Source organism: Rhinatrema bivittatum, chromosome 5, assembly GCF_901001135.1.
Source record: "Rhinatrema bivittatum chromosome 5, aRhiBiv1.1, whole genome shotgun sequence".
Lineage (NCBI taxonomy): Eukaryota > Metazoa > Chordata > Amphibia > Gymnophiona > Rhinatrematidae > Rhinatrema > Rhinatrema bivittatum.
The window spans coordinates 348,297,521-348,309,541 of record NC_042619.1 but is presented as its reverse complement, the minus strand read 5'-3'; the positions used below and the strand labels follow the sequence as shown (position 1 = coordinate 348,309,541).

General features: G+C 45.8%; 1 protein-coding gene across 5 annotated transcripts in view; it reads right to left on the bottom strand.

The window, feature by feature from the left end:
- TPP2 (tripeptidyl peptidase 2) overlaps positions 1-12,021 on the bottom strand; it is a 315,654-nt gene that overhangs the window by 201,177 nt on the left and 102,456 nt on the right. For all 5 annotated transcript variants that reach the window (XR_003857142.1, XR_003857143.1, XM_029604520.1 and 2 more), the window contains exon 12: positions 7,144-7,259. Coding sequence is in view for 3 of the 5 variants with exons in the window: in XM_029604520.1 (XP_029460380.1) it covers positions 7,144-7,259 (116 nt within the window). In the remaining 2 variants the exon portion in view is untranslated. The remainder of the gene's footprint in view (positions 1-7,143; positions 7,260-12,021) is intronic.

Below are 12,021 nucleotides of genomic sequence, written 5' to 3'. Positions count from 1 at the left end.
GGTATATTAGTTGAGGTAAGTTAAACAGAACTAGGGAGCAAAGGGATTCTAGTAAATTGGGGCTGAGGTAAGGGAAAAGGGTTAGGAGGAGATGTAGCAACGGGATTCTAGTAAATTGGGGCTGAGGTAAGGGAAAAGGGTTAAGAGGAGATGTAGTTCTACATTAGATGTAGTAAGAGGGGGGAGAAAGCATTTCAAAAGTAGTTAATAGCAATTGTAAAGAGAGGTATTTACAGTGGGAACAGAGGTAGGAGAATTAGAGATGGTGTCTAGACAGGGGGAGAAGGGTAGAGAAGGCAGTGAGAAAATGGGAGAGGATCAACATATATATTTCACGTATAGGCATGTGTGAATAACCATGTCTTGAGTTTTTGCTTGAATGTTTTGGGAGATGGCTCAAGGCGCAGTTCAGTGGGCATAGTATTCCATAACAAAGGGCCAGCAAAAGAGAACGCTCGTGCTTTGGTGGAAACATGGTTATATAATTTAGGTGAAGGGGTTTGTAATGTGGCGAGGTATTGATTTCTGGTGGGTTTAATAGAAGATTGAAGTTGTATTGATTTATTAAACCATTTCATTTCAGGATTGTGGAGGGCTTTATGGATAAGTGTTAGAGTCTTGTAGTGTATGCGGGATTGAATGGGGAGCCAGTGTAATTCCTTCAAAACTGGCGTAATATGTTCCTTTGAGTTTGTGTTAGTAAGGATACGGGCTGCAGTGTTTTGCAGGATTTGTAAGGGGCGGATGGCATTTTAGGTAGGCCTAGGAGGAGAGAATTACAATAATCTGTTTTGGAAAACAGCATGGCTTGTAGAACTGTCCGGAAATCAGATGCATGAAGCAAAGGTTTCAATTTTTTGAGTGTATGTAATTTGAAAAAGCACTCTTTAAGGATTGTACTGATAAATTTTTTGAGGGTTATTTGGTCATCAATAATGACTCCTAGGTCTCGGACTTGGTGGGAGAAATGTATGTGCGTTGATGTGGTTTTGTCTGCATCAGAAAGTGGTTTTGTCTGCATCAGAAAGTGAACCTTTTCCATTTGAAAGAATAATTCTTTCTTGTGGAAGGTTTGCGTGAAGCTATAAGCACTTGAGAAACATTTGTTGAAAGATTGAGTGGTTGTAGGATTAAGCTTTCAACATCCATGCCGTCAGGGATAGGGATTGAAGGTTGGGATGGCGCAACCGACCCTGATCCTGAGTTATGAGATTGGGAGCTACTCCCAGGCGTATTGGAACCCTGACTGAAAGGTCTAGCAGTGTGGGAAACCATACTTGTCGAGGTCAGTATGGGGCTATGAGTATCATGGTCCCTTTGTCTTGTTGTAGCTTCACTAGAGTTTTCGTTATAAGCGGTATTGGAGGATACGCATATAGCAGGCCGGAGTTCCAAGGGCGAGCAAAAGCATCCTTGGCTAGCTGGTTCTGTTTGTGTAGAGAACAGAAATTGTCTACTTTGTGATTCAGGTGTGACGCAAAGAGGTCTGTTGTTGGTTGTCCCCAACGTTGGAATATCTTGGTGGCTACTGAGGGATTCAGGGACCACTCGTGTGGTTGGAACTGACGACTGAGTCGGTCTGCTAGCACATTTTGAATTCCTGCTAGATAAGTGGCCTGTAGGAACATTGAGTGGTTCAAGGCCCAGTCCCAAATTTGTGCAGCTTCTTGACAAAGGAGATATGAGCCCGTACCTCCCTGTTTGTTGATGTACCACATGGCTACTGTATTGTCTGTTTGGATCAGAACAGTCTTGTGTGAAAGGCAGTCCTTGAACGCATGCAGCGCATAACGTATAGCTCGAAGTTCCAGGAAATTGATTTGATATGTGGCTTCGAGTTTTGTCCAAGTTCCTTGAGTTTGAAGAGAGTTTATGTGAGCTCCCCACCCCAAGGTGGATGCATCTGTAGTTAATGTTATCTGAGGGACCGGTTTCTGGAAGGGTAGGCCCTTGCGTAAATTGTCCCGGACTGTCCACCATTGTAGCGAGGAGCGTAGTTGGTGGGTTACTTGGATTGGATAATGTAATGGTTGGATGGCTTGAATCCATTGTGATCGTAGAGTCCATTGAGTTACTCTCATGGCGAGTCGTGCCATAGGAGTGACATGAACTGTGGAGGCCATGTGACCTAGTAAGGTAAGAAACTGATGAGCTGTCGTTTGTTGTTGCATGGAAATTGAGTGTGCCAACCGGGACAGTGTGACTGCACGATCTTCTGGTAGAAAAGCCTGTGCAATGTCTGTGTTCAACTCTGCTCCTATGAATTGGAGTTGATGAGAAGGGTTCATGTGGGATTTCTGATAATTGATGAGGAATCCCAGTTTGTGAAGTATAGCTATGGTGTAATTCCGTGAAGTTAATGCTCCTTGTTGTGATTGACTTTTGATGAGCCAATCGTCGAGATAAGGAAAAACATGAACACCTTGTTTGTGTAAGTGTGCTGCTATCACTGCCAGGCATTTGGTGAATACTCTGAGAGCTGAAGCTAGGCCGAATGGTAACACTCGGTATTGGAAATGCTGATGTCCTACTGTGAATCGCAGATACTTGCGATGAGGCGGGAATATAGGAATGTGTGTGTAAGCATCTTGAAGATCCAGAGAACAAAGCCAATCTCCCTTTTGTAGAAGTGGAAGCATGGTGCCTAGTGAAACCATCCTGAACTTTTCTTTTTCTAAGAATTTGTTGAGATTTCTGAGATCTAGAATGGGACGTAGGCCTCCGGTTTTCTTTGGAATGAGGAAATACCGGGAATAGAATCCTCTGCCCTTCTGACTGTGTGGTACTTGTTCCACAGCTTTTGCTTGCAGAAGAGCGGATAATTCTGTTTGTAATTGAGGTATGTGATTGAGATGGGAGTTTTGTGGTGGAAACTCTTGAGGGAGAGATGCAAAGTCTAGGCGGTAGCCTTGATGAATTATGGAGAGGACCCAATGATCGGTTGTTATTGTTGTCCATTCCTTGTAGAAATGGGATATTCTCCCTCCAACTGGCAAGGTGGCATAGGGATTGGAATATTGGCCTTGTGCTCTGAAATTTGTTTCAAAAGCCCGAGGTAGATCCTGTTTGAGGAGGTGGTTGGGGCCTCGCAGACCGTTGTCGTCTTTGTTGTGGTCTTTGTTGAGACCTTGGAGGTCTTGGCCTAGAAGCGGGAGGATAGTACCTCTTTGGGCGATAGAAGGGATGTTTTGCTTCTCTACGCGGTGGTCTGCGACTTGTGTGGGTTGCAGGGTCATGAGGCAGCATGGAGAGTTGTTTTAGCGTTTCTGAGTGCTCTCGAAGTTGGGCGACAGCATCCTGCACTTTGGTGCCAAACAAATTATCTCCCTGACAGGGAAGGTCTACTAATTTGTCCTGGACTTCAGGGCGTAAATCAGAAGCCTTTAGCCAGGCCCACCTTCTTCCACTGATGCCGGATGCTGCTGTTCTAGAGGATGTTTCAAAAGCATCGTAGGCTGCCCTTACCTCATGCTTCCCTGCATCCAAGCCCTTTTGGATTATGATTTGTGCTGCCTCTTGATGTTGTTGAGGCAGAGAGGGTAGAAACTCTTCAATCTGCTTCCAGAGATTTCTCTGTTGTTGCGTCATGTAAAGCTGATATGCAGCAATTTTGGAGTTGAGCATGGCTCCTTGGTAGATTTTTCTTCCCATCTGATCTAAAAATCTACTGTCCTTTCCCGGAGGGATTGAGGCATGAGTTCTGGTTCTGCGAGTTTTTTCTGAGCAGATTCCACCACAAGGGAATCGTGAGGAAGTTGAGGTTTCTCAAATCCTGGGGCTGCTTGAACAAGATAGGTAGAGTCTACCCTCTTACTGACAACAGGGGTTGTACTTGGATGTTACCATATCCTCTGCTGAAGCTGTAATAGCACTTCGTGTACCGGGATGGCCAGATTGTGCTTAGGAGGAGCTACAAACTGTAAAATTTCTAGGGTCTGTTGCCTCTCATCCTTTTCAGCCTGGAGTTGGAAGGGTATGGACTCAGACATTTCTTGAATAAAAGATGAAAATGAAAGGTCCTCTGGAGGTGACTGTTTTTTGGCTTGAGGTGGAGAGGCCTCAGACATGAAATCTGATGAGGGCTCAGATTCTGTATCTGACCAAGTATCAGAAGTTGGTAGTGGATATTGAGGAGGTTCAGGCCTTTGAGGTGGAGGTATTCCAGAAGGGCCTTGCAATGGATCTTGTGGGTCCGGTGAAACCTCTCGCTCCTCTTCTTCTTGCCCAGGCATCATGGGCAATGAAGCCAGAAGGTCCTGATACCTCTTAGTGAGGATGCTGTGTAAATGTGCTTCAGAACTAGAAGTGCCTGGAACTGTGGGAGAAGGCTTCAGTGAAGAATGTTTAAATTTCCCCGATGACTTTTGTGTGGAAGATGTTCTTCTTGGCAAAGGTGGTTTGGATGGTGTCATGGTGTAGAGAGACATCGATTGTGTAACTGGTGGCATCGATGAAGTAGTGAAGGTAAACATCGAGATTGGAATCATCGATGGTATAGGTCTGGCTGGCATCGAAGGCATCGGGAATGGTAAAGGAACCGATGATATCGATGGTATGTATGTTTGAACCGGATCCGTCATCGAAGAAGTCATCAGCGGAATCGATTAAGACATCGCTGGCATCGGCGTATATGCCGGCATCGACTGAGATGTCGGCATCATCGGCGGAGTCGCCGGCATCAGCTGTGAAGCCGGTATCGAAGGAGTGGTTAACATAGACGATCCCGCCGGCATCGACACGGTGGTCGGCATCGGCGATGACGCCGGAATTTGATGCTGTAAGGCATCGGTGACTATTTGTCTGATTAACACAGTCAAGTCAGTAATTGAAGTCGATACTTGCTATGATGTCGACGGTATCGATTCTGGAACCGATGGAATCATAGTTGAGGAAGACTTCTTTTAGTGATCGGTTCCTCCGGCGGCGAAAGCGGTTCCTCCGGCGGCGGAAGCGGTGCTTGTGCTTCGATCGTGGTTCGGATACCGACCTTGTCGATGACGTGGAGGGTGTTGGAGAAGAGGCATCCCCCGAACCCTCCGGAAGTCTTTTCTTGATCAGGATCTTTTTTGTAAGGCCTACCGGTGATGATTTTGTAGAAGTTGTCGGTGAAGGCCCCGATTGGATTTGAAAAATCTGTGCCATTTTTTCTTGGCAGAGTTTTCTGCCTTTTGCCATCATCTCCTGGCATTTTGGACAGGCAGCGATATCATGCTGTCCTCCAAGGCACCGAACGCATTCGATATGCGGGTCCGTTATGGTCCTTGTTCGGTTGCAGGCTGGGCACTTCTTGAAGCCTGATGACATTTTGACTCGACGTCCATCGATGGAAAAAACGCTGAATTTTTTAGTGAAAGCTAAATTGTTTGTCACCAGCCGGTGACAAACCGTGTGAGACCCAATATGGGGCAAATTTGGTAAAGAAAAAGTGAACTTTCTCTGTCAAGTTGTGAGGAAAACCTCACAGGGCTCCTGTGACCGCGATGTCGATGGCAGCGAGGAAAAAAGAAGACTGAAGTGAGACCCCTGTGGCAGGGAATATCATGGCATGCCGGGCATGCTCAGTAGCCCCAGGCTGCCAGTTAAAAGCTTCTAGAAACTTTGCCAGAAGTTTTCCCGCATTAGGGCTCCGTGAGTGACGACACCCATATGTGAGGACTAGCATCCTGCTTGTCCTGGGATAAAAGAGACTGAAGAGGGACCCCTGCTGGATGCAGGGTTAGTGGCATGCTGGGCATGCTCAGTGTGCAATCAAAGTTCTTGAAACTAACAAAAGTGTTCCATGATAGGGCTCCATCCTGATGTCACCCATATGTGAGGACTACCATCCTGCTTGTCCTGGGAGAAAACGAATAAGATACAAATCCATCTATGTGTGTAATGGAATTATTTCTGACTATTCTGGCTGAGGATGTATTTAGAGGTTAGGCTGTATGGATTCACCCAGACACAGACTAGTTTGAAGGCCACAGGCCAACCTCTGAGTGAACTCATTTACTTTTTCCACTATGAAATGTTTATGAACAGGAAAGACTCAGAACTGTAGAGCCAGTAGTTCTATGGCGAGAAAGTAAACAATTAACTGATAATTTATAAGACAGTGAAGGCCATACTGCTGTACTTGAAATTGATAAGAATACAGAAGGAGGGAACACTGCTGCTCTCACAAGCATTTAGTGAATAAGGAAAAGAGAGAAAGAGAGGGGGCGTGCACTTCCGGATGTGATACCACAGACTGATCCTTTAGAAACATGCAATTGTTATCTGCAACTAATTCTTCTATATGATCTGATTTTATTGTTCTATCCTCTTACTGATCAAATAAACTTACTTTCCTAAATACCTGGAACCCTGAGGTACTAAATGAAAGTGTGTGTGTGTGTGGCTATTTGTGTGGGGAATAAGCTTCTGGGTTCAAGTCCCAAGGTATAATCCCAGTAATTAAGTGTGTTTACATTGGGTAAGCCCCCGAGGCAGTCCTGTGTGCATGCAGGTGAAAAGCTTCTCAAGTATCTCCCAGTACAAACCCCAGTGATAGTAGCCCCCAGGTCAGAGCTCCAGGGCAGAATGCCAATGTGCACAGTCTGAACCCAGAACAATGTAAAGGGTAGACAAAAAAAAAGTCTGAGGAGACTCTGAGGCAACGTTTGCATGGGAACTCCTGCAAATGCTCAATAGAACTCAAAAGCTCTACCAGCTGGAGAGACAGTTTCATTCAGTGCTACTGGACGTCACCCACAGATCATGTCTAATTCAGACCTGCTATTGAAGGAAAACACACGATATACACTCTTTAATGCACTTTACAGCCATCTCACAGCTTAGTAAATCTAGTCTTTAGATTGTAAGCCTCCTGGGAATAGGGAAATACCTACAGTATCTGAATGCAATCTGCTTAGAAGCACCAAAAGGCAAAATATAAATAAATTCAATAACTAAATAAAACTATATCTATATATATATATATATATATATATATATATATATATATATATATATATATAAATACACACGCACACACAAATGAAAATGGAATTTCAAAGTCATACAGAATTTAAGTAGTCAAAAATATATATATGATTCAGCTTCAATACCACAAACTTTGTACAAGAGATAAATGCTCCTTAATGATTGTGCATCAAGTACCTGAATAATTCCATGCCCTTGTGCAAACACTTCTATGTTTTCAACCTTCATTGCTGTATTTTCTAAAGCTCTTCTGACTGAATGCACTGTGTAACGAACATCATTAGCTTTCAGTCCTAAAATAAAGAGACACTCTTCAGGTATATGTTTAAAAAAAACAAAACTTATTTACACGTACTAGATGTTCTTGGATGACAGGAGTACAATGAGCCACAATGATAGACCACATAAATTCATCTCATACCAGTATGGAGGACATTTTTCAGAACTTTCTATGAAAGCTTTCAAACCTGTATGGAAGTTTCAATCATGCCATTAGACTTGCTGCTCTTCTGTTTATTGAAAACCTAGAGCCATAACTGAAGAAAACTTCCAACAAGGAGCTGGCTGGATTATGTGGCTTGTCACACTGCTATCATTACTTACTCCAATGACAACAGGCTCAACTAGCTACATGGAAAGGACTCCGCAAAGAACGAATATCTTAAAATAAAAGGGAAAATACTAAACAAGAAGAAATAACAAAACAAAATTAAAAACAGTCCTACATTTCATTTTGCTCATTTTTAAATAGAAGAAAAACACAACATATTCTGACACAGAAGACAACCAATAAAACAAACTGGAATGGGCAGTAGGTGGGAGGGAGTTGAATTCTATGCTGCAAACAGGCTTAGCAGGACAAAAAAAGAGGAGAAACCTAACTCCACAGAGTGGCAGGCGGGTTTTGTGAGGACTAACATCCTGCTGTCCTCAGAGAACACGTGTTACAGGTAAGCAACTCTGCTTTCTCAGAGGACAAGCAGGATGGTAGTCCTCACACATAGATGAATCCCTAGCTACAGGCTACCCCACAACATAAAAGGGGACCAACAGACACCCAAACCAAGTGCCAAGGGCACAACAATACTGGTGCTGATGGTAACAGAGAGGGAGACAGCCTGAACCCAAACAATGGACCCTAGGAGGGGAGAGTTGGGTTTTACACCTCAAAGAGATTCAAAAGGACAGACTGGCCAAACCTACTGTCACTTCGGATATCCCTATCTAAGCAGCAGAGAGATGTGAATGTGTGGAAAAACTCCACATTGCAGCCTTGCAGATTTCTTCCACGGGAACTGCTGGCAAGTGGACCACCGACACTGCCATGGCTGAGACAGAATGAGCCTTGACATGACCTCCAAAATACAGTCCTGCCTGGGCATAACAGTAGGAGATGCAATCTGTTAGCCAATTTGATAATGTCTGGCAATGGCAATGCCCGATCTATTCCTGTCAAAAGAAACAAGAAGTTGGGTGGACTGTCTATGGGCTTCTGTCTGCTCCAGACAGAAAGCTAAGGCTCACTTGCAGACCAAACTTTGCAGGGCTCGTTCGCTTTGGTGTAAATGGAGCCTGGGAAAGAATGTTGGCAGGACAATGGACTGATTAAGATGAACGTCCATCACCACCTTAGGCAGGAACTTAGGGTACGGACGCAAGACCACCCTTTCATGATAAAACTTAGTGTAAGATGGATAAGTCATTAAGGCCTGGAGCTCGCTGACCCTGTGCACTGAAGTGACCGCCACCAAAAATATGACCTTCCAGGACAGGTACTTCAGGTCATAGATACACCGCAGCTCAACAGGAGCTTTCATCAGCTAAGCTATCATGTTGAGTTCCCAAGACACAGCGGGAGGCCTTAGGAGAGGCTTCAATTGAAGCAGGCCCCACATAAAATGTACAACTGTAGGCTGTACAGAGATGGGTGTACCATCTACACCATGGTGGTATTTACCAATTGCACTTAGATGAACTCCAACAGACTTGGTTTTCAAGCCAGCCTCCAACAGGTGTAGAAGGTAATCAAGCAGTTGTGTGGGGCAGGAGAACAGATTTAGGGTCTTCTGCTCACACCACACAGAAAATCTCCTCCACTTCAGCCTATATGCCTTTCTAGTGGAAGGCTTTCTAGAAGCTACAGGACCCGAGACACATCCTCTGAGAGATCAAATGGTTGCAGAATTAACCTCTCAACATCCAGGTTGTGAATGACAGGACCTAGAAATTGGGATGTCGCAACCTGCCTCGGCCTTGCGTGATGAGACGTGGGGAAAGTCCCCACACTGAATGGTCTCTGAATGGACAACGCCTCTATGAGTGGAAACCAGACCTTTCTCGGCCAACATGTGGCTATGAGTATCATAGTCCCCTTGTCCTCACAAAGCTTTGAGAGAGTTTTCGCCACTAAGGGAATCAGGACGCGCGTACAGAAGATCTCTGCCTCAATGACGGGCAGGACATTCAAGGCCAGTTTGCCATCTGTTCTGTACAGGGAGGAGAACAGAGGCACCTTTCTGTTGCAAGAAGACTTAAAGAGATCCACGTCCGGGCTCCCCCAGAGGCGGAATATCTGATTTGCAACCCCCTGGGGTCCAGAGACTATTCATGGGGTCTGAAGTATGACTCAGTCTGTCTGCTAACATGTTCTCCATCCCGGCCAGGTACAAGGCTCTGAGCACCATACAGTGAAACAGGGCCCATGACCAGATCTGAACCACTTCCTGACACAGACGTTATGAGCCCATACCTCCCTGCTTGTTGACATACCACATTGCTACCTGATTGTTTGGATCAGGACATCTTTGTTGGACAGCCGATCTCTGAAAGCCCATAGCACGTATCTGATCACCCAGAGCTCCAGGAAACTGATTTGGCAAAGCTTTCCTGGGCAGAACAAAGACCCTGGGTGCTGACCCTATGTACAAGAGCTCCCCATCCCAGGGTGGAAGCATCCGTGGTTAGGACAATTTGGATAGGAGGACTTCAGAATGGGATCCCCCATTCCTGATTTGAAAGTACCCGCCACCAGGACAAAGAATCCCAAAGGGAGAGGTGATTCAGCTGTGATCCTGGAGGTTCTGCGTGGCCTGGTGCCACTGCGACATCAAGGTCCATTAGGCCCTGCGCATGTATAATCATGCCAAGGGAGTGACATGGACGGGTGCGACCATATGGCCCAACAACTTCAACATATGCCAGGCTGTCGCCTGCTGGCTTTGCTGAATCTCTGTCGACTCTTTGCCACGATGGATGTCAAAGTGAAGGCCCTTTGATGAGGCAGGAAGGCCTTGGCCTGAGCCGTGTTTAGCAGAGCACCTATGAAGTCCAATTGATGTGACTGGCTGAGATGGGACTTTGGGTAGCTGATGAACCCTAGTGACTCCAACAAGAGCTGGACCTGGCAGCTCCTACCTGAAATGTACTCTTGACCAGCCAATCATCCAGAGAAGGGCAAACATGTACCCCCTAGCCTGTAGAGGTACGCTGTCACCACGGCCAGGCATTTTGTGAAGACCCATGAGGCATATGCAAGCCCAAATAGCAACACCCGATACTGGAAGTGCTGTTTTCCCACCACGAATCTAAGATACTTCCAGTGATCAGGGAAAATCTGGATATGAATGTACACATCCTTCAAATCAAGGGAGCATAGCCCGTCCCCTTTTAGTAAAAGGAGGACAAGATGCCCAAGGAAACCATCTTAAACTTTTCTTTTTTGACAAATCTGTTCAAGGCCCTTTGGTCCAGGATGGGATGGAGTCCTCTGCTTTCTTTGGAATCAGGAAGTACCTGTAGTAAAATTTGCACCCTGGTAGAGCAGACTCGACCACTCTGGCCTTTCAGAGAGATGATTCAATTAGTAGTAACTCCTGATGCACTACTGGCCCCCAAAGCAGGCTCAGAGAGCAATTTGGTAGGGTCCACAATAGGTTCAATCATTACCCTTGTCAGACAATGCAAAGAGCCAACTGGACTGAAGTTATACTGGGCAACTGGTTCACAAAGAACTGTGGCCTTCCCCAAACCGCCGGATCCATCTTCCTGCATAAGGGCGACTGGACTATGCTCCCTACGACCCAGTCAAATTTCTGTTCCTGGAGTTGAATGAGGCGCTGGCTGGGACTTGGGGGCTATCTGCTGCCTGGAACAGCCATGTGCCAGAGCTCTGATACTGATAACGGGAATAAGGAAACAGAGGACAGTACTTCTCTTCTGCCCCAATCTCACAGACCTCCTAGCAGAGGCGGATGGGTCCAGAGAGCTGGTGGAAAGTTGCTAGAGGGTTTCATGGTGATCCCAAAGCTGAGCATTGCATCCCTCACCCTATCTCAGAAGAGATTTTCTCCAGTACACGGCACGTCCATGAGTCTTTCCTGTACTTACAGTCAGAGACCCAAGGCCCGCAGCCAAGCCATTCTGCAGGCAAAAATTCCTGCTGCAGAGACCCTTGATGCTGTTTTCAAAATATCGTAGGTCGCAAGATCTTGTGTTTTCTGCACTCCAGGCCCTTATGTTCCAGCAACATGAAGGTGTCCTGCTGCTGCCTCCTGCACCTGCTTCCAGATATCCCATGAATACTAGCTCATATGGAGCTGATAGGAAGCTATATGCAATGAACATAGCCCCCTGAAAAACCTCTCTCCCAAGAGCATCCATTGTTCTATAATCCTTCCCCAGGGGCACAGAGGAACAGGTCCAAGACTGCTTAGTCCTCTTGAGAGAGGATTTGACTATCACCAATTGGTGGGGAAGCTGTCAATTATCAAATCTGGGAGCCTTTTTTAATTAGGTAAACCCTGTCTGCCTTCTTGTTTACGGGAGACACTGTGAGGGGGTTTTCCCAAATCCTCAGCAGTAACTCCTTAAGGAGTTCGTGCACTGGGTTTGCCACGATCTCCTTAGGAGTTTACACGAACTGGAGGATTTCAAGCATTTTGTGCCTGGCATCCTCCTCTGTCAGCAACTGAAACAAGAGGGCTTCTGCCATCGCCCATACACAACCTGCGAAGGTCAAGTCCTCAGTGACACACTGCCATCGCTCTTTTAGAGGAG